Genomic DNA, 25768 nt, shown 5'->3' with positions numbered 1-25768 from the left:
TATCGTTCTGGCAGCCGGCAGAAGTAAAAAACTGAGTACGGATGAGCGGACACGCCATGAACGAACCAATCCTTAGTTACGCCCCTTTATTACATAATAATTAACTTAACTAATTAGTTAGCTAGTAAGTTACTAGTTTTGATACAATAACAAATATTACATCTACTTTCCAAGTACAAGAACGCCACAGTTTCTACAAGTATACCGACGGGGATCAAATTTCTGTAGGGAATTCAAAACAAAAATAGTATCACTATTGAATGCGCTGTGGCGGGTCATCAAAGGTTGGCCTAGTGAAGCATTTATGCTCGTTTTTGTAATCTCAGCGATACACAGCAGTACTTGGTCTTATTACCCGATAGTTTCCATAAACACTACTTAATTCGCCAATTAAATTCTGTCATGGAACTCGACCTTAAAGTAAGCACCTGCAATGGGAAGCTTCATGGCCGGGACAAAATTACAAGAGCAAGTTTTTTGGTGAACTACTATATTGCATTGCCTAAATCTTTGACAACTTCTCATGGAGACTTGACGCGATATCAAGGCAGACCCATTTTCAAACCGCCAGTTGAATCACCTAGTGATAGGCAGTGCACGGAAGTTACCAGCAGTTGGACAGTACTACATCCATTAGATTCAATGTACTGTCCGTCAATATGAGCTTAGATCGCCAGCAAACGAATCGAGAGGGTGGCGCTGAGGGTTCAAAAAGGGAGCCACTGCCTCAATTACAATCTTCGTCGACATCGGCATCCGAGGTAATTACCTTTCTCAAGCCATCTTCTGGTTTCAACTTATGCTTTGAAGATACGGCCTAATGCTCATCCTTTGTGGTCTCTAGTCAATTCGTTCCGAGAAGACGCCTTCCTTCAAAAAGGTCAGAAGTAAGATCGGTGAACCTGTTGTCGCGGCGTTTATAGCTGGGGGAGTAGCGGGAGCGGTTTCCAGAACAATAGTGTCACCACTTGAACGCTTAAAGATCTTGCTACAAATCCAAAGTGTTGGCAGAGAAGAATACAAGCTATCAATATGGAAGGCACTCGTGAAGATGTGGCGAGAAGAAGGATGGAGGGGGTTCATGCGAGGCAACGGGACGAATTGTATTCGCATAGTCCCTTATTCTGCGGTGCAGTTCGGGAGTTATAATTTCTACAAGAAAGTGAGTCGTAGATCCATCAATGCTAGTGAAAAGTGCGTGAACACCTGAGCTAAATTACTGCCCTCAGTATGCTGAGAATTCACCTGGTGCTGATTTGTCGCCCATACGTCGTCTTTTATGTGGTGGAGCAGCTGGAATAACTTCTGTCATCATCACATATCCTCTTGATATTGTTAGGACTCGACTGTCCATTCAGTCAGCCTCGTTTGCTGCTCTTGGGAAGCGGGGTGCAGATGAAAGGTTACCTGGCATGGTTGGCACTATGACTTTGATGTACAAGAACGAGGGCGGTATGCTTGCCCTGTATCGTGGCATTGTTCCAACCGTTGCTGGGGTGGCTCCATATGTGAGTGTGAACAGTTATACCCCCCCCTTTCTTTTCTTTTCTTTCTTACTTTTTGCATCTCGCCCCCTTCCTCTCTTGCTTTGACGATATTATGACTAACCAGCTTAAAGGTCGGGCTTAATTTCATGACATATGAGTCTGTCCGCAAATACTTGACGCCTGAAGGAGACATCAATCCTAGTTCTATCCGTAAGCTGCTGGCAGGTGCCATCTCAGGGGCAGTGGCGCAGACGTGCACATATCCATTGTAAGTCGAGATGCTACGATCATGTCTGACTTTTCCACTAATATCTTAACAGCGATGTCCTACGGAGACGTTTTCAGATCAACACGATGACTGGTATGGGCTACCAGTATAAGTCGATTTGGGATGCTGTCAGAGTCATCGTTGCTGAGGAAGGGATGCATGGTCTATTCAAAGGTATCGGGCCTAATTTGCTCAAGGTGGCGCCGAGTATGGCAAGCAGTTGGCTTAGCTTCGAGGTTACGCGGGATTTTCTTGCGAGCCTAAATGATACATAGATCCCCAATGGAAGTGAGACTTTCGTTCTTTCCCTTCGCAATCATCATTGACAGCGTCACCCTTAACTGCTGAGTTGAAATTTGAGGGCAAGTCAGGGTTACTTTTAAACAATTGTGTCCTATATGATTTTAATTTATATACGCTTCGATTGACTTAATTTCTATTTTAACACTAGATGGGTAAGTCTAGCCCCCACATGGCATACAAACATGGAGAGACGCGACACAACAGAAAAACACATAGAATGAAAGTGATAAGAAATTTTTATTATGAATAGAATTTTAGCGCGTTTGTCTTTCATTTGGTGTAATGTCAGAAAGTAATTGGACCACAGCAGCTATGCACTAGAACTTCCAGGTACATACTCCATACTCTTCTACTCCACAGCCTTGAACATGATATGCAATGTAAGAATTGACATTTCCAGTCCGAAGGTGTCAATTTTAACCCGTCTTAATTCCTACAGTAACATGTAGCTGCTTTTCTTCCACTTCTACTTCTATTTATCGGTGTGAAGAAGCATATTTTATTTGGCAGAAATTACAATATGGGAGAGGAGAAACTCAACAAAGCTAGTAAATGAAACCCCGTGAAGATCCCCGCTGCAAAGATAAGGCAGTACTAGGGACATGTTAATTCCTGAGGCAGAAATTGATAAGCTCAAACACTATCCACCACACTAACGGAGTAAGAAAACTTTTCCAAATCAGTACTAGCGTAGGGCTCAACCCGCACACACCATCCATCTGAAAATTGTAGATCAAAAACCTCACCAGCTTCATTTTACGCGACTGCCAGCCAACTCGAAGGTGTCCTATCAATACCAGCAGCCATGGGTATGTTTTATACTGCGACTTACGAGACCCTTTTACCATTAATCTTGCTTTGCGGTTTTCAAAGGAACTATGGCGCATTTTGCATGTGCGAAGAAAACTGACGGTAGCCTCCTATTATAGGTATCGACTTGGACCGTCACCATGTGCGCAGCACCCACCGCAAGGCGCCAAAGAGCGAGAATGTCTACTTGCAGGTTCTCGTGAAACTCTACCGGTTCCTCGCCCGTATGAATTGCCCCTAGAAGAACTCGGCCTGTTCGAACCGGTCATAAGGGTTAAAAGCTAACTCACTACGGCTTTAGGTCGCACGGACTCCAACTTCAACAAAGTCGTGCTCCGTCGTCTGTTTATGTCGAGGATCAACCGCCCTCCTGTTTCTCTCTCGCGTATCGTCTCGAACATCACTGAGTCTCACAAGGGAAAGACTGTCGTCATTATCGGATCTGTCACCGATGACAACCGCCTCCTGACAGTGCCCAAACTGTCCATCGCTGCTCTTCGCTTCACTGCTACTGCTAGGGCTAGGATCGAGAAGGCCGGTGGTGAGACATTGACCTTGGATCAGCTGGCTCTTCGGGCGCCCACCGGAGCCAACACTCTCCTTCTGCGTGGACCCAAGAACTCTAGAGAGGCCGTGAAGCACTTTGGCTTTGGACCCCACACCAACAAGGTTAGCACTCCTTTCAGTTGCAATTTAACCGGGAGAAAGATACTAATTAGACGAAGAAACCGTATGTGCGAAGCAAGGGTCGGAAGTTCGAGAGGGCTCGTGGTCGGAGAAGGTCCAAGGGCTTCAAGGTCTGAATGCGGTGATAGGGTAGTAAACAAAAGTCTTTCGGGGCTAGTTGAATGTCATGTCACACTTGGGCAATTACTTTTTCTTTAATGCGTTAGAGATCACTAGCACTCAGCGCTCTAGCCAGTGTGGCTGCATTTCTGTTTTTGTCAAGGCGTCGGAAACGATATTATCCAGTTTAAAATGCTAAGAAACAAAAGATATTTCAATTGGTGCTAAGTTTACAAAATTGATGTCTGCTGCTATAGACTTAATTTCTCATGTTTCCACTTCTTACCACCCTCTCCCTCAGAATAGTCACTAGCTCCATGGCCGTCTCCGCGGATCAAATATTTATAGATGGTCAATCCGTCGAGTCCAACAGGCCCTCTAGTATGAATCTTGTTCGTACTTATTCCTACTTCAGTACCAAATCCGTATCTCATGCCATCTGCAAATCTCGTGGAAGCATTCCAGAAAACACCGGCACTGTCAACACCTTTCATGAAACGCTCCGCAATTTCTTTCGATCCAGTTATGACAATGTCGGTGTGTTTGGATGAATGTATGTTGATATGCTCAATGGCCACCTCAACAGCTGAGTCGGGGGAATGCGTTGAAGGGATAGTTTTGACTGCCAAAGTGAGATCCAGGAATTCCGTATCATAATCAGAATCAGTCGCATTCAGCAGCAAATCCGTCTGTGAAGCAGGCAACGATTCCACAAGGGCGGCTCTAGACGGCATGTCACAACGAAGCGACACTCCTCTAGATAAAAGAGCTTTCGCCACATGGGGCAACGCTGTTTTCAAGGCGTCCTCATGCACTAGCAAAGTTTCCAACGCGTTGCAAGCGGCCGGATAATCAGTCTTCGAATCCACAATGACTTTGACTGCGACGTCTGGGTTTGCATCAAAATGAAGATAGGCAGAGCAAAGCCCATCAGCATGACCGAGGACTGGAATCTTTGTGTTATCCTTGACATATCGAACAAGGTCATTGGAGCCTCGAGGAATGACCAGGTCAATCAGCGAATCCTGTGCGAGTAGAGAAGAGATCACATCTCGCGTCTTCACAAGTTGAATTGAAGATCGTGGGACTTGGGTATTTGAGATCGCCGCAGAAATGACTTCCGATATAGCCACAAAAGTTTCAGTCGACTCTTTCCCTCCTAATATACACATCAGTAAGAGGAAGGGGAAGCGACTATCATGGGGCTCTTACCTTTTAAGATCGCGGCATTTCCTGATTTAATAGACAGGGCGGCTATGTTTGCTATGACCTCAGGCCGCGCTTCAAAGATTATCAACAACACCCCTATAGGGCAACTGACCCTCTCTAGTACGAGACCATCGTCTAAAAGAGTCTTCAAAGTCACTTTTCCCACTAGAATCACCCGTCAGTATTTTGCTACAAAAGTGAGGGCGTCTGCATACCTGGATCATCCAAATCTCGTACATTCAAGATCCCCTGCAACATGTCGGCATACTTCCCCGGTCTCGACAAGTCAAGTCTTTTGAGGACGCTTTGGTTCAAATTGCCATTTTCGGCAGCACGGCTCGCTGTTTCAACATCCCTTGCATTTGCTGCCAGAATTGAATCTCTGCTGTCTAAAAGAGCTCTGTGAAGTGCAGTCAATGCATCGTTGCGCGCAGCATTGGATAAGGTGGCAAGGTGACGAGATGCGAAGGATGCAGTCTTTGCGATATCAGCAGCGGACGAGTCAGTGAGGGACATCTTTCCGAGAACTCGAACACACAAAAACTTGAAGCAAAACAGGGCAGAATATTTTTGAAAAGGAGAAAAGATTTGTTCCTGGTACTGTACAAAGTACTCTAATGAGATAGCTACCGCTGTGTGCAAATTAGACACTGTGAGCAGGTATCTCAAATGTGGGGACTAGTACTCCGGCGGCGTATTTTCGGGCGTATGATACAGACCGCAGGGCTACCCTAATCAAAGTCTTTGCTTTTCTAGATTTGTTTTCTTTGGGATAATGAAATGGGCAATCAGATAAGCTTATGGAAAATTACAGTAATGCTTTGAAACTGTCAACTATCATTACCTGCATGTTTCCTCGTTTCTGGCATATCATCTAACACTGTACATCATATCTGTTCTACTTCATGCACCACCTCATTTCGATTTTCTAACTCCTTGTTGTCCTTTTACATAAACCTTAAAATGACAGAAGCTCTATCACAGATCTGTTCAATATCATCACAGCTTCATCATTCAGATGAAATAGCTGATCAAGATTATGACATTCAAACACATGATCTTCTTACACAGCTGAGACAGATAATCCCTACCGTTTCAGATATCAGATCTGATAGTCCTGACTTTCTGGATGTAAGTAAATTCTATCAGCATCAGACCCATCAAGAGTGGATTTGGCAGAGGGCTGATGGTTGCATTATCAGAATCTCAACCCATCACTTCACTCACTTCCATACCTGCTCATATGGGGCTACCACGTCTGTTCCATTCGAAGTGAAACTGGTAATCCTTTTCCAGAAGACGTACGCCCTGGAGGGAATTTATGGTCAAAGGCCGTACATTTCTTAACAGGGTTCGATCCCGTTCAAGTGAGATACGCTGGTAGTGAGTGGCGAGAACTTGTTGAACTGGTGGGACAAAGTGCGTTGGCAGCCTCGAAGGCAAGATCGACCCTATTCAGCCAATGTGTATCACTGCTGACTGACATTGAAGCCTTTTCTGGCAATTCAACCGATTCGAGAAGCTATATTTCGTCTGGACTCGTCATGTTCAGTTTTCACTTCAACTCATCTCTTACTTGTCAAGCTCTGTTTACATGCGCGAGCGTATAAACATGCTTTGCCTATCCTCGACAAACCAATATGCCATTTTCCCGCAGGGCCAGAGCATTCTCAGCTAGAGAATCAGCAGCCTACCCTGCGAGCATGCCATGAATCTAGCGCACAGATCCTAAGAAAATCTTCTGGGCTTTCCGCGAAGATCACATACAGGGAGCACTTGGAATATTTCCTTAATGGTGCCATGATTTATATGGCCCTTAAGCAATGGAAGAAGGCACTCCATTTTCTCAGTATAGTCATTTCATCACCTGTCATCAGCTCGGTCAGCATGGTCATGGTGGAGGCGTACAAAAAGTGGATTTTAGCAAGCTTGTTGGAGAACGGGAGGGTGAGTTTACAGTCGCTTGTCGATTATATATTCGAGGCTAATCTCAGGTAACCAACTACAGCTAACCCAGACTCCTGCTGCCATATCTTCTCACACAATCAAGATCTATCGATCTATAACGAAGCCTTACATCACACTAGCCGGGGCCTTCGAAAGCGGTGATTTCTCAAGACTGGAGGCTGAGGTGGATATTGCACGGCCCTTTTGGCATATGGTAAGTTTGTGATTTGTCTGTATGGCATTATTTTACTGACGGGTGTTCACAGGACGGTAATACTGGCCTTGTTCTTCAAGTAGTGAATGCATTCGAGAAATTCAGATACCACAGGTTAGGAGGAACATTCGCAGCTCTCACGGTATCAGATGCAATGGAGAGGGCACCCAGCTGCTCTGTGCGTTTGACAAACATCGAACAATTCATTGCGACACTCATCATGTCCAAGGCTTTGAACGCGACTTTGTCACATCCAAATGATCTCACGAAATCTACAATGCTTCGGTTCTCTAGCCTAGGATCAAGCGCTTCTGTATCGAAGGATTCACTTACGCAGTCGCAGTTAGTTGGAGGTGGTTGGTCATTAGCAAGTCTCATGACGCATGTTGAAGAAGGGGACTATATTTTGGGAATGAGCAAAGAATACATTGAAACTCTTCAGAAGAATCAGAAGCAAACCGGCAGTCCCCTGAAGGACAGCAAGGATGTGGGCAGTTTTTCTGGTGGCTTTGATATTGAAGAAGATATCATGGGGGATCTGTGCTGAATGATAAATCCGCGCATGAACAGCACCTACTCATTGTTCGATGGATTTTTCTGACACTGATATATAGTCAAATTTGCACCACTATGTATGTGAGATAGCGGCGGTTGGGGATACATGGCGTTGCTGTGAAAAGGTTGTACCCAAGCATACATGTCACTTTCTCCAGCTACGCTGATAGAATATCAGCCTTTGGCTTTACTGCTTATTTACATACACAATATTTCTAATCTATAATCTACAGCAAGCCGCGCCTCCGTGAGGGACATGTAATATGTATTGATATTTCAAATAGTTATTCGAGGCTTTCTGGGGTTGTTCAACAGAGTTAAATAATCATAAAGAATTGCTAGATACTGCTACTATGTATAGGGTTTCTTGGGGATACAGGGGAGCAATGTGGGTATTATTTATTAGAACCTAATCGAGATTAGAGCCCCTGACCCAGACATGCTTTCTAGCAGGAGTCGCCTGACTCCTACCCCTATATCCTTACACGTGCTTCATTCTTAGCGGCCAATAATCACTAACCAATCTTTATATGTGGATTATATCACCTTTAAATAAACATTGCACTCCTCCCTACCTATTAATTCTACTACATATGCTTAAATCTCACCATGCTATTCTATCTTAATACTTATGATCCTATAAAATTAATTATTTTTTATTAAGATAGACTGTGAAACTCTAGATTTACATGTCTGAAATGTACACTCTCTAGGAGGCAACTTACAATAAGTTTATAAATCTAGATTACTTGATCTAAAAAACCTAACATAATAATAATTTGACTAAAGGATAATAATTACGTTTTAAAAATAATATTCAATTCTTAAAATAATATATTTGGGAGGAAAAAATAAGCCATTGAACCTGACTGGTCAAATTACTAAAAATCAAAACCAAGACTATTTTATTGTTAATATAATGTGCCATCAGTGTTTAAAATATATATTTAACTAGTATGGAGCTCTTTCTCTGCATACAGAATGCTGATCTACCCACGCTTTTATTATTGGTGCCATTGCTATGAACTTCTTTTTTAGTCTTATCTTCTTAGTCAATCACTTAAGCTTTTCATCTAAATTAATTGTCACATTATTTACTTAGTAATGAGTATGAAGGAAATATAAAAGAAACTATATGGGTAGTGCTTATACTAAATAACTAGAGTTAAGTATCACATATATGAACGTTATAGGCCTTGACTCGTTTAGAAATTGCTGAGTATGATGATAATATATAGTCAACGTATTCAACAGGCGAGTTGTTCGCACGGCCAAGCGGACCACTCTACACTGCATAGAAAACGGCACTTTTTCTGGCCTGTCTCACCAGTGTATAAGTCTAAAGCTATATAAATTGCAGTTGTGAAGTATGGATTCTAAAGTAGTCTGGCTTTTTTGTTCAAGATTCTTTCTACTCTATACATTAATTAGCTATCATGGTCGTGATCATGTAATTAAAGCCCCCCTGCTGTAATAAGAAGAACTGGTATAGCTAGAAGCTTATGATTTTAATATCTAACTATACAATATCATATTATTTATATCATTATGATTTCAGACCCCCGTGGTTTGTTGTGAGATAGTGAGGTTAGAAAAAAAGTGCTATTTTCTGTGCAAAGCAGAATGGTCCGCTCGGCCGCGTGGACAATTCACCCATTGAATACGTTATAGCGTAATTCCTAAGCGAGCCGTCCTTCTTATAACCTCGATATCCCAACCACCAATGAACAAAAGAAATAATACCTAGATGAAAGACTAGGAGAGTAATGTCATTTAGTTATTTACAGTCACCTGACAAAAGTCTACGTAATTCCGCGACGCGCGACGCGCCGCCTGATATTGTCCGTCATCTTTTTAACCACCTACACCATGCTTTGCACCCCTTCACGATCTACTAGTTCTAATAGGACTAATAGAAAGGAATTAGAACCTTTCCAACGGGGAGTTATAATTGGCTGATTCCTTGCAGGCCAGAAAAAGGCTGATATTCAGCGCGAAATGAATTTATCATATACAACAATTCAAACCACCATTCAAACATATCAGTCCTCCACCACTGGCACTCGCTCTCCTCGCATTGGACGGCCAGAGATCCTTTCTGATGCTGATAAGCGATATATTCTTTTACAAATCAAGCGGGGTCCCTTCATCAAAACTGAAGATATCTGCAACTTACTTGGAAAGCCCATCTCTACACGCACCATTGCACGCATGTTAGAAGAATCTGGGTATGGGCACTGGAGAGAGCACAAAAAAGACCTCAATTAACAGAGGAAACAGCTGAACTACGCTACGAATGGGCATACATGCGCAAGTATTGGACGTATGAGCATTGGAGCAAGATTATATATGGAGTGATGAATGTTCAGTTGAGCTTGGCAAAGGGAAGCAGAATCAATGGGTATGGCGGCTCAACCACTTCAATAACAAATAGAAAAAGAAGCACATAGTCTCATACACCAAAGGCAAAGGAATATCTATCATGATTTGGGCAGCAATCTGGGGTGGTGGCCACACTGAAATCTATCGAATGAATCGGGACGAGGAATCTGCTCGAAGAGGGTATTCTTCACGGTCCTCTTTGAGACTTAATGAAGATTATCTACCTGATTTTATATGGGAATCTGGTATGGTGTTCATGCAAGAGAATGGCCCTATACATACAGCCAATATTATTAGTAATTAGCATGGTATTCCTTTTATTGACTGGCGACCCTACTCACCTGATTTGAACACTACTTGAACATGTCTGAGCAGAGTTGAAAGAGCGTACGTATATATTCTATCCAAATCTTGAATAATTTGACGGCACCAAAGAGTAATTTTACAGGGTCATGGAGGCATGAAAGAGTTTGGGGCACGGATTTTTTGATGGGTTGGTAAAGTTCCATGGAGAACTGCTAATGCATTTTAAAGGGTATTTCTCTTTGTATTGGTAGTAACATATGCTATTGGATCAAAATGAAGATATAGTTCTTGGACAAAAGTCTACGTAATTTTTCTGTAACCACGAAAAAAAATATAATCACCAAAACATTTCTTTTCCACATGAATCAACCAAGCATCAATTCTTTTACTAGATAATCGAATATGCTATAGATAAGTAGCATATAAATGATAAAATAAAATAAAAATCATATTAATGTGTATATACCACCCACCCCTTTGCCTCTAAAACTGCATTAACACGGTTCTCCATAGACATTACCAACCCATCAAAAAAAGTCCTGTCCTAAACTTTCCCATGTATTCTCCATGGCCTTCTAAAATCGCTCTTTCAATTGTTCTTCGGTCTCACTAAATGATTCAAGGTCTGGGATAGAGCATATATATACGCTCGTCCAACTTGGCCGACGCATGTTCAATAGGGTTCAAATCGGGTGAATACGATGGCCAGTCAACAAGAGGAATACCGTGCTAATTAAACCGATTACTAATAATATTGGCTGAATGTATAGGGCCATTCTCTTGCATGAACTCCATACCAGATTCCCATATAAAATCAGGTAGATAATCTTCATTAAGTCTCAAAGAGGACCGTGAAGAATACCCTCTTCGAGCAGATTCCTCATCTCGACTTAATAGTGATTTTAGAGTTTGAGAAACATGCATTTCATGTGCTAGTGTTAAAAAGATACGTTGAAAAATTATAGAAATTGACACGAAAATGGTCGGCTCGGTGGTTGACGCTATTTACCGTTGCGGGTTTCTCAAGGTAGTGATCAATGGCTGAAAAAATCCAATTCACATTGATACAGGGATTGACGAAGTCCTAAAATGCATTGGGCACTTTATTGCTATTCGACTATATTCGTGATATAAGAAATTAAATACACATTTAAGTATTCAGTGCTCAGAATATCGGTGTTCACTTTAAATTTAGACTACACCTCTGTGAACCAGTCCTTGACTTTAGATTTATACTCATTTTGATAATGCTGCATGGATTGACTTGAATTTTTTTTTGAGATTTATTAATCTTTTAATTGGTTTTCTTTATCACCGCCCCGCGAGGTCTACTTTTTTTTTTAAACACTTCTCTCTCTTCAATTATCAATCAGGTCGTTGATTTAGCTAGGCATTCTTATCTTTAATAGGCTAATTAATAAATATTTCACAAGCACTTCTCTAACTGCTAGATCTAATCTTTAGTTCTGCTATTCTTTCATTTTCTCGTTTATCTTCAGCCTTTTAAACTATTTATTCAGGCTCCCTTGCTCCTTAGCTTTTCAGTTAAATGAGATGCTAGATGTGTTCAAGACTTTTTGATAAAGTTCCTTGGAATCCTATTTAATAAGTTTTTAATCTGCTACTTTGAAGAACTCCTTCTAGGCCTATCTTCATTTTTTTTTTTTTTTCCCGCTCAGTGTAGGGCAGCAGCTCACATAAATTTAGTAATGATTTTAATTATTTCATATTTAATTTGGGCTTGATTCAGTAAAAGCTGGATTATATCTTAGGAATCAATTTTATATTACAACGTAAAACCACAAGCGGGTCGCGCACTTTCCGACTAAGGACAGCGAAAGGTCTAATTCAAATATCCAAAATAATATCTATATAGAAGAACTAATTATCACTGCGACTAAAAACAATGAATCCTTTTTATGTCCCAGAGCATTGCAATCAAAACACCGTGGTGGAGTCCGTATATGTGGTTGAAATGTCGATGGTGCAGTCTCCATCTGTACAGTATCTTCGATTCTCTGGATCTCATTTCTCTGCTGCATAAGCTCTATGTCTTCTGGAATAGACAGGCCACCTTGTACGAGCCATCTGTCGCTTGGACTGATTTCGCTTTTGCAGCAGCGTCTTCTCATGTGCAGCCCGTGAATCCTGGACTGGAAGAAGGATTGCACTGTTCACATATGGACTTCACATTCTTGATAACTCAGTTTATTGCATCATTCATTGGGCTTGGAGGACTCTGTGCGCTGCCTTAAAAAGCCTCTTAATTTTAGATGCCTGCTTTCCCAGTTGCCTGAGATTATGAGATGTTTTGAGTGCTGAATCGGTATAATGGCTACCTGGTGGTGTAGGGGTCATACATAGAAAACACGAGGAGTGCGCGACCCGCTTTCTGGGTTACGTTAATTCAGTTTATCTGTAGCCACAAGTATGGTCAACTGATATGATGCAGGCCTCTCATTCCAGCATTCTGACTAGTGCCATATAATTAGAGTTACCTGATGAAAGGACACAAATAGTAGAATGGCACTAGTGATACAAGTTTGATGTAACACTGATTGGATCGGGAGTATGCTTAGAAAGCTGAGCCCTCTCATTTGTTTCTTCTCTCCTTCCTGGGCCGTATCATTGAAGCTCCTTGTCTTCAATCTCAAAATTTAAGACACATCGGAACATCATAATGTCCTAAATTGTTGTGGAATTTAAGAGATCCCCGGCGGTAGTGACAGATATCTCGAGCAGAATTGAAGAGACGCTCAATACCTGCACCTGTTGCTGGATAAAAAAAAAAAAAAAAAAAAAAACTATCCCGTGCCATACCTGCGAGTGTTGGAAGTTGCTGGTTCTCTTTCGAGGAATAAGTGGTGCAATATGGAATGCCAATTTTTAGAGAGAAAAATATAGATAAGGAACATACAAGTCCCAAAATATTCTTGCAACTCATGGAGAATTAGTCTTACCCGTGTCCAGAAGCGTATCATGATTAAAAAAATCTTCAAGATCGCCACCATCCTGCTGTAAAGGCAACACTTGGTAGTCAAATGCGTTCCCTGTATATTTATGTGGGATTCTGGCATCACCAACCCATTCTTTGCTTTAAGAACTTGAGTATGAGGTGCAAGGAATTGTACCAATTGCATATAAATTATTGGGAACCTTATCAGTCTCGATGTAATAGAACTTTATTTTTTACCTTGCCTGCTTTCAGACAATGAAGCATTGCTTGTTTCCAAGGTATCGTACTTTCTTACGTTGAAGCATACGGATTGATGCGTCAAGGCGGTTAAAAAGCTTGCTGTAGACAGAAAACGTGAATTATGATATGTCGCCACTTTTCTTTATCAAGCTTAAAAGGGGATGCCCGGTGTTTCTCACAATATTGGTTGAATAATGAACCGAGATGCTTTGCACGCGGAGCATCAAAGTGTTGAGCTCCAACGGGTTTCGACACCTTGGATTAGAACAAGCCAAGGTCCCTCAGTTCGTAAACCCAGAAAAGCATTCCTGCGTTCGGGACAACTAGCACAGTTACTTCATGCGAATCAATATCAGCGACTAACTATTTTTAACCGTTCCAGAGGTAAGTAATACATTATTCTTCCCTGAACCTCCACTGTTTAACAGACTAAAGATCCGGGCATTAGCTATGTTTATCAGTGGGTGTGTCAGATCACTGTTTCTCTGTGGTGTCATTTTGTGAGTCAGTAATGGCCATATATGCTTTCTGAAAGGGTGATGATGTCCAGCAGCCAAGTGCAATTGAAAGCTTCGCAGTCGGTGGGGGTGTTGATTACTAGTATACTTTGTTCTTCACGATTGCCTGGGACTGGCGCCAAGCGATCTTAGGGTTCAATAACACTGGCTGTGATGGTGCTAACTGAGCCATTTCAATCTGACTTTGGAAACTCTTAATGCGCGAGAAATTGGAAAGGAAGATGCGACTTTGCAATGAATTTGACTTGTTGCCGATCCCACCTTTGTTGTGGGAAAGCTGACGATGAATGAGCTTGAGAAAACCTTAGTAGTCTATTCAGAGAGATATGGAAGATAGTAATCATATTGTAGAATGGAATGATTGCTATATATTTTACTGCTTAAGTTACATGATTGGCAGACTTTCAGAAATCCCTCTGAAGCGTAGTGCCGTTTCATACAATTTGTCCCATTCCAAGTGTTCACGTGGATGGGGAAGGATGTCTTCACACCTTTGACACAATCTTTGGCTCATTGTATCTTCCTGGGAAGAGAAGATATACCTCTTATAAACGTGATTTTTGACACATGGCATTAAAGATTCCATGGTCTTCAGACAAATTTAATGAATTCATAAATGAAGTGAGGGGCCACCATGGTTACCAAGGAAGAATGAGTAGCCAATATCTGCTAGTTTAATTCATGTTATTTATTAGATAGATAGATCAATAGATAGATAATAGGAAGCTAACTCACTGCTTTATAAATGCCTATGGAAATATTGGATCCACCCATGGGAATTCCCATTGATGCCATGGGAGTTTCATAGGGATTTTTATATCCTCTCCACATACGATACATTTCCGACAGCCTCTTAATAGCTTGATAGGTTGGTTGAATATTACTAGGAAAATTATATAAGTTATGCAACTCACGGGTGTTTCTAATCTAATTATGGTTTGGGTCAAATAGGTACCTAGTGGGTGACCATTATGAGTATCTGCTTCGGACTACCCATTACCCGCCCATGGGCCTGCCGAGGTCTAGATATGTCTTTTTTTAAAAGCAAGAATTCCTAACAACACTGTATACTGCGCTTTAAAACTTCTCTTGTCATAAACCATCGAACATGATCATGAATGAAAAGTCCTAAATGTGTGTTTGTTTTATTTTCTTGCATCTTTTAGCTGTCAGATGAATTTATTTAATATATATTTAATAAAAAATATATAGCTGCTGTTTTGATTATTGCTTCAAGGGTAGATACCACCTCTACAGCATTTACCAATAATACCATTGCTAATCATTCAATATTAGAAGTAAGGTTTAACTTCTTATTATCACTCATGCACTTATCTATTTAGTATAATATTAAAATAAACAATCCTTGATAGCCTTTTAACTCTGCCCTTTACTCGATTGCTAGTAATCACTTATTTATGTGGCTCACTACTGAGTGATCACGTCTCCGACTGCGCAACAAATTCATTTATACAACCATCAACATGCCAAAAGAAAAGAAACCCAGCAGATTCAACGGTTCAAAAAAAAGGAGGGATACTGCTTTGCAATCCAATCCAATATAAAAATCAAGTCAAATTAAAAATAGTCAAGCAGCTGCAAAAGCATATAATGTGTCCTGTCAAACCCTCTCTTATCGCGTACATGGCCGCCTTGCACATATCGATTCATCCCCCAATTGCCAAAAATGATTAGATACTGGAGAATCCATCCTGAATTGGATGTTTGCTGCAGATAGACGTGGCCTGCCGCCAATGATCAATACAGTACATATACATTTAACCTATATCAATTGAGATCTTTGACAATCATTACTTTCCCAGGCCCAAAAAGCCATACAACCAGGAGAAATAGGTGGCTGCCATTGAGGCCATTAGTTCAATAGGCTATCTTATTAATTTATATTTCTGGCAAGTAACACCAATATACTGGGTATCAAGATATAACTGGGAACTGGATTATCGGAGTCGGTGAGAATAGATGAACTGATGATAAGCTTGGCGAACTTTGGCTTAAAAAGGTCTTTGAAAAGCATACGAAGATGCGTACAATTGGCACCTACCCGTTCCTGATGTCTCTGGGCCGCTCAAACGCGCGCACGGGAAGCTGATTGTAAATATGGTGATGGGTGGGAACAATCACACTGACAAGACTGATTTCTTATCTCTTTATCCAACTGCACGCGAGAAGGTTTCATTAGAGAATATTCATGGTGGCTTAATCCGCTAGATAAATAACGGGATCTTCCAAAGATCACATTTCAACTTCATATACCAATTCCAACTCCACCGTCATCTTTAGGAGAGAGGGCTCAAGGCTGTGAATATGAGTCTCCTTCAAGAAATCAAGTCTACGCATACAGGATGAGCGGAAAATAAGAGAGCTAGGAATGCCATTTTAGGCACACATATTATCTTACCCGTACAAAAGCGACAGGATCATCTTCAACAGCGTGATACACGGTTTGAGAAACAGACTAAAGAGCGTATATCTAGGCCCCGGCAACGCTGCAGTGGCTGGGACACTATTCAACATACAATACGGAATTTTCCTAATGAATAGCTGTTGTTCTAATACTAGATAGACTAATTTAATGCTGTTGGTAGTTGAAGAGTTCCAAGAATGTGGTGGCTGTGGTTAAACTGCGGTTTGGCCGTGAATTACGTTAGGTGAACTTAAGAGTACCTGGGGAGCGGCAATCTTAATAGTCTCCTATTCCCGTTTTAGTTTATTTTTTCCACTTTTCTTTTTCAGCTGTCTCCATTCTAGTGTCTCTCCGGCTATTTATATACTTATATCATTCCATGCCCTTCTGATATACTGATATTAAAGTATTCTTTTCAAAACCTATTTCATGATTATTCTTTATGGTTAAGAACTGTGGACACAGCATATCCAATCATACTTACCTAGAAAACATCCAGAAATGTATAAGCAATTACTTCAGTATTGACTAAATCTATAAAAGGAATCATCAGTCCCTTTATTTCCTATACTAATTGATACTTTAGCTCTCTAGTTTAGCATGATCAAGAAAATTTGCTGCTGCCATTGAATGATAAATCATTTCATCTGTTGTCCAATTACTGACACTGTTGGTAATCCTCTAATCGGCCTTTTCCTGACCTCCAAGAAATCGGTCAACTATAATCCCGCCTTGAAAAGATTCTAATTCCTTTCTACTAGCTTTGTTAGAATTAGTCGACTGTAAAGGTGTAGGTGGTTGAAAAGATGACGACAATATCTGGTCGCGCGTCGCGCGACGCGGAATTACGTAGACTTTTGTCATGTAACTATATATTTTATTCTTTATTTACCTTTTTTTAAAGGTTTCCTATCTCTAGAGCTAGGAACCTGAATTAATTATAAGTTCTCTAAATTTATATTTAAAGTTTAGAATCTGTAATTTTCAAGTTATTGTATAAGTTAGAGAGTTATTAACGTAATCCACAGCCGAGCTGACCATTTTCTCCGCAACTTCCAACAATCATTCTTCAACGCGTCATATTTTCACCATCACCATATAAAATGTCTCTTTCTCAGGAAGCCCAAATGCAAATGGCCATTGAAGCTTATAGAAAGAAAAAAATCCGATCAAAATCACGCGCTGCTGCAGTATTTGGTGTGCCTAAAGCTACCTTGCTCAACCGGCTTAGAGGAATTCAACCACGGTCAGAAACACGCGCTAATGGCCATAAATTAACAATTTTTGAAGAAGAAGTCCTAGCTAAGCGTCTGCTAGATGCAGATAAACGAGGGTTTTCAATTAGACCTGAGTTTCTGCGTGGAATGGCACAAATATTACTTTCTGAGCGTACACGGGATCCTTCTTCAACTATTGGAGTCAACTGGGCATACAACTTTGTTCAACGCCATCCAGAGCTTCGTACAAGATACAATCGGAGAATTACACACCAGCGTGCAAAACAAGACCTCGTACAACTATCCAGGGGAATCGCGAATGGGTCACAATCATTGAATGTGTGAGCGCAAAAGGGATTCATATACCTCCAGCAGTTATCTTAAAAGGGAAAGAACACCAGGCTGCATGGTATCAAGAGTCTAATCTTCATCCAGATTGGAAGCTTACCAACTGGCGCAAAGCGATTACTTATTCTTGATGGCCATTCAAGTCATCAAACCATTGAATTTGACAGTTTCTGCAAAAAGAATGCAATTATCTGCCTTTGCATGCCTCCACATTCATCTCATCTCCTTCAACCTCTGGATGTTGGTGTTTTTGGACCGCTTAAACGTGCATATGGCAAATTAGTTGAGGGCATGATGGCGGCTGGAAACAACCATATTGATAAAGAGGATTTTCTCCATATATACCCTTCTGCACGCAAAGCAGTTTTTACTGAAAAGAATATATGCAATGGGTTTGCAGGATCTGGTCTTAAACCACTCAATAAAGACCGGGTTCTTGAGAAAATCACCTTTCAACTTCATACGCCAATACCACCACCTCTTGCTGAAGGATCAGTATCATCTGCATTTCAGACACCTCAGAATCCCCGCCAGCTTGATCACAAGATCCACAATCTGCAGAAAAGCCTTCAAAGGAAAAGGACACTTTCTAGTAGTCCAGTCTCCCATATTCAACACCTTGAAAAGGCTGCACAGATGGCAATGAATACAAACCTTCTTCTCCAACAAGAAATCAAGGTTTTACGGACTGAAAATGAGCGGAAAACAAAGAAGAAGGCAAGGAAACGTGCTTCTATAGGAGATAATCTCTTTATATCTGTACAGGAAGGTCGTGAGCGCATTCAGCAGCTTGATATACAGGATGAAGCCCAGGTTGAAGAGCCTATATCTCGGCCTCGCAAGCGAGCTCCACAACGCTGTAGTGGCTGTGGGACTATAGGACATACGATAAGAGGTTGTCCTAGTAAATAACTATTCATTTTATTTTTTATATAGTCTAGTTTAATGGCGTTGGTGGTTGAAAAGCTTTAATATCCTTGTGGTTGCGGAGAAAATGGTCAGCTCGGTTGTATGGTCAGCTCGGCTGTGGATTACGTTAACGTATTCCACAACCGAGCTGCGCGGTTTCTCTGTGACCACTAAATATTCGAAGCATTTCAAGAATTTTCGCATTTATTTCATACAGAATGCCTAAGGAATCCCGTAAACAAATGGCCATTTCTGTATATAAAGATAACGAAGATAACGAATCAAAAAAGGCTGCTGCAATATTTGGGGTGCTTAACGACCTTTCGTGAGCGGCACGCAAGTCACGCACTGAAGCCCGCGCAAGGGGCCGCCAGTCCAGCAGCTTGGATATACTATAAGAAGTTGCCTTAATAGTGTTATATTCAACTGCTAAATAGTCTTAATGTAATAATAATATCAATCTTTAGAGATATTGGTGGTTGAAATGCTTCGAATATTTAGTGGTCACGGAGAAACCGCGCAGCTCGGTTGTGGAATACATTATATTAGTCCGAACTTATTTTTAATATATCAATTAGCCTTCTGTTTCCCTTTGTATTAATTATTCCTGGCAGACATACTATATGGCATTGTAGACGATGAGCTCTATATGATATCAAAGTTACTTGCACTTCAAAGAATAGCTAACTACTTACTAAAGGTTTTCATTTCCCTAGGTATCATTAAATAGTACGTTAGTATAATCTTTTTAATATTAAGAAATAGTGCAGTTTTATACTAACTGAGTATTCCTATATGGGTATTTACAGCTTGTAGATGGGTAGAGAGTTAAACTCTTAGAATTAGCAAAGTTGTTAATAAAAGAATCCAAGAGAATCCATTTTAATGGATTGTTGGGTACATAACTGGCATTGGGTTGAAATATGTTATAATATCATTTTATAATTGTTATATTTTTTTATAACTGTTAAAGGTATTAATAATATCAATAAATCCTTTATATCAAAAAAAAAAAAAAAATACAGGTTTCCTAAATTTTACATTCTTTAAATTAAAGCCTCTTAATAACAAGTAGCCCTAGTCTCTATATATTTCTAAATATCTAAATAGATAAAAACTCAAAGTATCACCTATTTAATATAATACATGAGGTCATCAGGTAACTATCATTCAATAACGTAATCTATCACAAAGAGGCGCGGTCGGCGGCGTCTCGCCTGAATACTATATACCCATATTCTCCAATCCTATTACTCATCAAATTATCCATAATGAATAAACTTTTCAAAAGAACGGATGGAATTGGCTTACTGATGCTTTTAATAAGGGTCAATTTCGATCTAAAACTGCCTGTGCTGAAGCGTTTGATGTGCCATCAAGAACGTGATAAAACGCTTGAATGGAGTCCCGCCCCCACAAAGAATCCACTGCAAATGGCCGGAAATTATCAGAACTTGAAAAAGAGACTATCTAAGTTGGATTCTAGATATGCATGGGCGTGGTCTACCTCTTCAAATATCAAGTGTCCGCACAATATGGATGAAACTGGCTTTTTCAAATGGGAGTAGAATCAACAGCAAAGTTTATCTGTGGCTCACAGACTAGAGATAGCCATGCCAAATCTATCGAGCCTGGAAATCGCGAGTGGATTACTATGATAATTACCATCAATGCCTTTGGATCTGCTCTACCTCCGCAGATTATCCTGGTCGGGAAAAAGCATCAATCTCAGTCGTATTCAGCTATTCCCAAAGAATACAGAATCAGCATGAGTGATAATGGCTGGACAAATGATAACCTGGGATATCACTGGCTTCAGAACATCTTTGAGAAGCATACTGCCTCTCAGACCGCTGGCAGATATCGCCTTTTGATCCTTGACGGCCATAGCAACCATGCAACTGCAAGTTTGATCATTTCTGCACTGCAAGATTATTCCTCTATACATGCCTCCTCATTCATCTCATCTACTTCAGCCACTGGATATAAGTTGTTTTGCGCCGCTCAAGCATGATTATGGCCAGAAAATCAGGGAGATGGCACAAAAAGACATTCATGCCATTGATAAGATGGGCTTCCTATCTATCTATACCAGCATCCATGGCCGCGCATTCTCAAAACACAATGGTGCTGAGGGAACGCAAAGATTGAGAAAAAGATACAGGTGATTATTACTTCCAGAGAATGGGTTAATCCTACTAATCACTGCATGCTAGATCATCTCATAATTACTGAGAAATTGAATACTTATATAACAAACACAATTTCTCACGTTTTTATTTAGTGCTAAGCGGGCAAAAAAAAATACACTTGCTAACACCCTAAGGACATGCAAGGAGTGAATTAATTAACAAGGCTTATTAGTCAGCTTCTGCATCAGAATTTGTAAATAATTATAAACATGCTAGACTATAAATGTGTTGGTTGAAGGAATATTGATTAAAATATCCTCTTAATAAATATTTTGCTAACTGCTTCATCTGAGGTTTGATATATTGATTTATAGAAATTATTTTTATAATAATTCATAAATACACTCATTGAAAATCAAAAAATAACACGGTTTATAAAAAAATTAAAGGGAAATAAGGACTGTAATTTGAATAATGCACTACCAATCATTAAACTAAAAGTGAGCAATTGCAGAATAATATTAGTAACTACAAATACTAGAATTGTAACATGTGTGCTAATAATGAGCAGAGAATCTCCAGAATAATATCTTAGAACTACTATGATTTTTAATAATATCAATGCACTTATACAGGAGCACATATGCCACGGTGTCAGCCCGTCATCTATACACGTGACCTGGTATGTGGCCCGTAGAAGGTATCTCTCGGTGCCAACGCCGATATTGTGCAGCTCGGAAAGCTGCATCTTGCATATGTACCTGTAGATAGCCTGTTTGCTTGTATATTTCACCCTGCATCCTGACAATACATTAATGAATTTCCATGCTCTTTTAGATGATACTCTTAGATGATAAGAGATGTAATTATACCCGGCCATTGTCAATTATTCAAGGAAAAGAATCATATTCTTGTTTGATTGGGACACTATTTATGCAAAGCGAATTAATAGAATCTTTCTCATAACATGTCTACTGAGATAAAAGGATCAAATACTATTATAGCTTTAACTTAGAGTATAGCTTATCTCATCATTCTAGGAAGAATAATCATAAAATTCTAACAGTACAATTAAAGCTATCTATTGAGCAGGCATACTAGAAAAAAGGAGGATGCAGTTGCAGCTGTACACAGTGATTTAGCAGGTATGCAGGTAGTGGTGAGGTCACCACTTGCGCTTTGTAGCTAAGCAACCCGTCAAGCTCCCACACTAGATGGGAGTTCTTCCCACCATCCTTTTTTCTCTCTTCCCTTTTCATGCCTGGTTTTCTCTATATGTGGTCACTTATCAAATCAATATAACAAGGCAGCCATGAATATAACTAAAAGATATCTAGACGATAAGTTGGTTTATTGAAGTGTATAGGCTGAGACTTTTCTTGTATTGCACACTCTCAGGTTGGAGTGGGGAATATCGTCACATCTGAAAAACTATCAATGTAGAGAAGCATCAGTATGGGCTGAATTCTCTGACAGGGCTGTCTAGTGGCCTAAAAACCTCGTTCATGCTTTTTGACTGAGACATTAAATCGTAAATCAAGTATCTAGTTCTACAAAGTCAGTCACTGAGAAAGTCTTAAAGAATTCTTTTTGCTACTAGAAAGCTCATAAATCTTGAAAAGAACTTCTTATATAACATTCATTTTCATATGCTCATAACAATCTTCTTTTTTAAATATATATATGGAGTTGACTCGTGTCAGTTTAATGGGTGGGGGTCAGATTTGGTGTTATAGAACCTGCCTCAGCAGGGAGATATTATCGCCTATGGATTATGTGCAAATCATGTCATGTGCATAGATCGCAGGTTAGCACCATGACAATAAGAGATTATCTGCTTTCTTCTTCTTTTTGCGCTCATTTTCAGTGCGTAGAGACCTGATTTCTTGGTGAAGAAGGTTCATTTTCATTGCCATCTATCTGCACTGCCTTTTCAAGATGTTGAATATGAGAGATTGAACTGCTAGAAAGAATTCTTTCCTTTTGAAGACTCCTCTGTAGGCTCTGAACCTTGCAATCAATATGGCGAGGATTTTAAGACCAGCACCTGCGAAGCTATTGCAAATATTCTTTCCAGTGGAGACCTGATCACGCGCAGGAGGATATAGATGCAGAAAGTCCTTATTATCAATGTGGTTATTTCCAGCCACCATCATTCCCTCAACTAGTTTTCCGTACGTGCATTTAAGCGGCCCAAAAACACTAACATCAAGTGGCTGAAGAAGATGAGATGTATGTGGAGGCATACAAAGACAGATAATTGCATTCTCTTTGCAAAAATCATCAAACTCAGCAATTTGGTGACTTGAATGGCCATCAAGAATAAGCAACCGCTTTGCACCTAGAGTTGCATTCGGGCCGGGTAGGGTAGGGAAATGGGCACCTTAGTCCCAACCCGCATGCGGGTTGGGAAGAGAATCTTTCTCCCATTCCCATTCCCATTTCCCACCGGGAAGGGTCGGGAATTTCCCAAATTTCCCAAATTTCCCAAAGATTGACAGCGCTAACCATTTATGGACGCACTGAACTAACTACAGTTAGAACCGGGATGGGAATGGGAATTCCCGTTCCCATTATTCCCAATCCAACTGCCTTATTGTAGCCTTGTATTTTCGATGCAAATTTACCACGCATTATATCTATAACTAACGATCTTTTTTGGTCTGAAAATATATATATACATATATTTGGACCGCATTAGCACACAATTTATAGACATGACCGAAAAGATCCACCAAAGGGCATGATATAACCATGGTTAGATTAAGTATTGTAATAGTATGTAATGGGAAATTCGGGAATATGAACCACTCCCATTTCCCACATTTCCCAACCCGACCCTTCCCTAGGGGAGTAAACGGGAATTGCGGGTTGGGAATGACACTCTATTTGCACCAGTTGAAAGTGGTTTAGAAAAAGGATCAAACATTTGCTTCAGCCACTTAAGACCTATCCCATCTGTTGTCCAGCCATTGGCGCTATTTGTAAGCTTCCAGGCTGGATGAAGGTTAGGCTCTTGATACCAAGGAGCTTGATGTTCTTTCCCTTTCAAGTTGACCACTGGTGGTATGGAAATCCCTTTTGAGTTGATGCATTCAATGATAGTAACCCATTCACGGTTGCTCTGGATAACTGTGCGAGGTCTCTCACTGCGTTCTACTGCAGTAATTACTTTAGATGTTGTACAGAGTCCCATTGCAAAGCCGGTTTCATCAACATTCCAGATGTCATCTTCATGGATCCCATGTTCTTTAATAGCTGCATGTACAGCCTCAAACCACTTATTTAAGACTTGGATCTTCCTGCTTTGCACGCTGGTATGTAATCCTCCGGTTATATCTTGTTCGTAGTTCAGGACGGCGCTTTATGAAGGAGGCCCAATTGACTCCGATAGTTGCAGTAGAATTTTTCATACGTTTTTGAAGTAAAATCTCAGCAGTTGCTTGACAAGAGCTTCCTCTTCAAAATCCGTTAATTTATGGCCACTGGCGCTTGTTTCTGATCGTGATTTCATTCCTTTAAGCCGATTACGAAGGATAGCCTCAGACACTCCTAAAACAGATGCACTCTCGTTTTGATTGGATTTTTTTAATTCTTAATCGCTGAGATGGGCCATTTGCATTCTATTTTCTTTAGAAAGAGGCATCTTTATAGGATGAAGATAGAAAAAAGCCGCACTGAAGAATATGGTCATGAAGATATTTGGAGTTTTTAGATCGAACTATTGAATAATCTAATGTTATATAAATGATGATAGTGTAGTTCTTCATAATGATGACATTTAGCTCTAAAATCTATCTATATATAAAGGCCTCGGTTCTTTTTTATATATTTTTAAGCCCTAGAATTGTGAGACCCTGTATAAAAAGCATGCAAGTCCTCATAAGAATTATTCAGATCTATTATTTATTCCTCATCCCCTCTCTCAAAAATAAGTGCCCTGAGTGAGAATGATGATAATATTTAGAGAATTATTGAATTAAAAAATTTTTATAGGCCATTTTTAGAAAAACAAGACAGTCTTATTTGAGAGTCTATTCTGGGCATATTATTTAAGAGTTTAACTTCTTGAAACATGACATCAGATGTAGATCGTTACTTGCAAGTTGGCTACAAAAAGCTTTAGTTTTTAATATATACTAATGTACTACAATTTTTTTAAGGTATTCTAATTAATTGTTTTATTTTTTTTTTACTAGTGTGGCTTCCCTGGATTCTGAAAGAATATATTCTATAATATCTTTATATATTCTGTTTGAAGTAATTAGTATATGTTTTATTGGATGATTACTTGTCAGGGCCATTTTCTAGAATTGTGGGTTTAATAAGGGTCACTTAAAGACTCTTATGGAGCTCGTATTAGAAGTGAACAGATATAGAAGCTTAATTTATAGGAAGGTATTTTTACTTTGAAAGATTTTGTAGTTATAGATGTTTGAATATTGAAAATTATAGCGATAAATTATGACATCGATACCATAAGATTGTATATATATTAAAAAATTTAGGCTATGTAGATATCTTGCAGTTGAGATATTGAGGTTACAAAAAGTGTTATTTTATATGGAATACAGAGAGTGTGTGTGCGACTCGGCCGTAGACTACGTTAGTGTTTTCTTTATTATATTAAAAAATAAAAAGAAGCCGTTTTCTAGATACATGAATTTAAAACAGTTGGACATGGATTAAGTATTTTTTATGTGCTTTAGTTTGATGACATGAAATGCAGATAAAGTTACGACTTCGCCCGTCAACC

General features: G+C 40.0%; 7 protein-coding genes across 7 annotated transcripts; 6 read left to right on the top strand and 1 right to left on the bottom strand.

The window, feature by feature from the left end:
- The first annotated feature begins 179 nt into the window (after positions 1-179).
- EURHEDRAFT_410359 (putative mitochondrial carrier protein) lies at positions 180-2227 on the top strand. The gene is made up of 5 exons (XM_040781337.1): positions 180-761; positions 845-1162; positions 1230-1508; positions 1619-1755; positions 1808-2227. The coding sequence occupies exons 1-5, from the start codon at positions 660-662 to the stop codon at positions 2028-2030; spliced, it is 1059 nt and encodes a 352-aa protein (XP_040640987.1). The 5' UTR covers positions 180-659; the 3' UTR covers positions 2031-2227.
- A 351-nt stretch (positions 2228-2578) lies between these two features.
- EURHEDRAFT_529483 (60S ribosomal eL18 domain-containing protein) lies at positions 2579-3913 on the top strand (the record flags this gene model as incomplete). The annotated part of the gene is made up of 5 exons (XM_040787112.1): positions 2579-2606; positions 2808-2867; positions 2988-3092; positions 3170-3537; positions 3594-3913. 5 exons carry the CDS (start codon positions 2579-2581, stop codon positions 3669-3671), a joined length of 639 nt encoding a protein of 212 aa, XP_040640986.1. The 3' UTR covers positions 3672-3913.
- On the bottom strand, positions 3830-5602 carry EURHEDRAFT_328210 (glutamate-5-semialdehyde dehydrogenase). The gene is made up of 3 exons (XM_040778355.1): positions 5079-5602; positions 4867-5028; positions 3830-4813 (listed from the first exon to the last, which is right to left on the bottom strand). The coding sequence occupies exons 1-3, from the start codon at positions 5377-5379 to the stop codon at positions 3906-3908; spliced, it is 1371 nt and encodes a 456-aa protein (XP_040640985.1). The 5' UTR covers positions 5380-5602; the 3' UTR covers positions 3830-3905.
- EURHEDRAFT_410356 (putative COP9 subunit 3) lies at positions 5593-7928 on the top strand. Its single transcript, XM_040781336.1, has 5 exons — positions 5593-5994; positions 6066-6302; positions 6355-6810; positions 6872-7024; positions 7077-7928. The coding sequence occupies exons 1-5, from the start codon at positions 5827-5829 to the stop codon at positions 7569-7571; spliced, it is 1509 nt and encodes a 502-aa protein (XP_040640984.1). The 5' UTR covers positions 5593-5826; the 3' UTR covers positions 7572-7928.
- A 1520-nt stretch (positions 7929-9448) lies between these two features.
- On the top strand, positions 9449-9962 carry EURHEDRAFT_328088 (uncharacterized protein). Its single transcript, XM_040778354.1, has 2 exons — positions 9449-9807; positions 9860-9962. Exons 1-2 carry the CDS (start codon positions 9578-9580, stop codon positions 9861-9863), a joined length of 234 nt encoding a protein of 77 aa, XP_040640983.1. The 5' UTR covers positions 9449-9577; the 3' UTR covers positions 9864-9962.
- Positions 9724-10269, top strand: EURHEDRAFT_410355 (uncharacterized protein; the record flags this gene model as incomplete). The annotated part of the gene is made up of 2 exons (XM_040781335.1): positions 9724-9807; positions 9860-10269. A coding segment is annotated over exon 2 (200 nt), but the record flags the coding sequence as incomplete, so codon positions are not given.
- A 10463-nt stretch (positions 10270-20732) lies between these two features.
- Positions 20733-21174, top strand: EURHEDRAFT_328061 (uncharacterized protein). The gene is made up of 2 exons (XM_040778353.1): positions 20733-21044; positions 21097-21174. The coding sequence occupies exons 1-2, from the start codon at positions 20827-20829 to the stop codon at positions 21113-21115; spliced, it is 237 nt and encodes a 78-aa protein (XP_040640981.1). The 5' UTR covers positions 20733-20826; the 3' UTR covers positions 21116-21174.
- The last annotated feature ends 4594 nt before the right edge of the window (positions 21175-25768 follow it).

The sequence above is a fragment of the Aspergillus ruber genome (assembly GCF_000600275.1).
Source record: "Aspergillus ruber CBS 135680 unplaced genomic scaffold scaffold00006, whole genome shotgun sequence".
Classification (NCBI taxonomy): Eukaryota; Fungi; Ascomycota; class Eurotiomycetes; order Eurotiales; family Aspergillaceae; genus Aspergillus; species Aspergillus ruber.
Note: the sequence above shows the minus strand (reverse complement) of the source record. Positions and strands in the feature narration are given on the sequence as shown.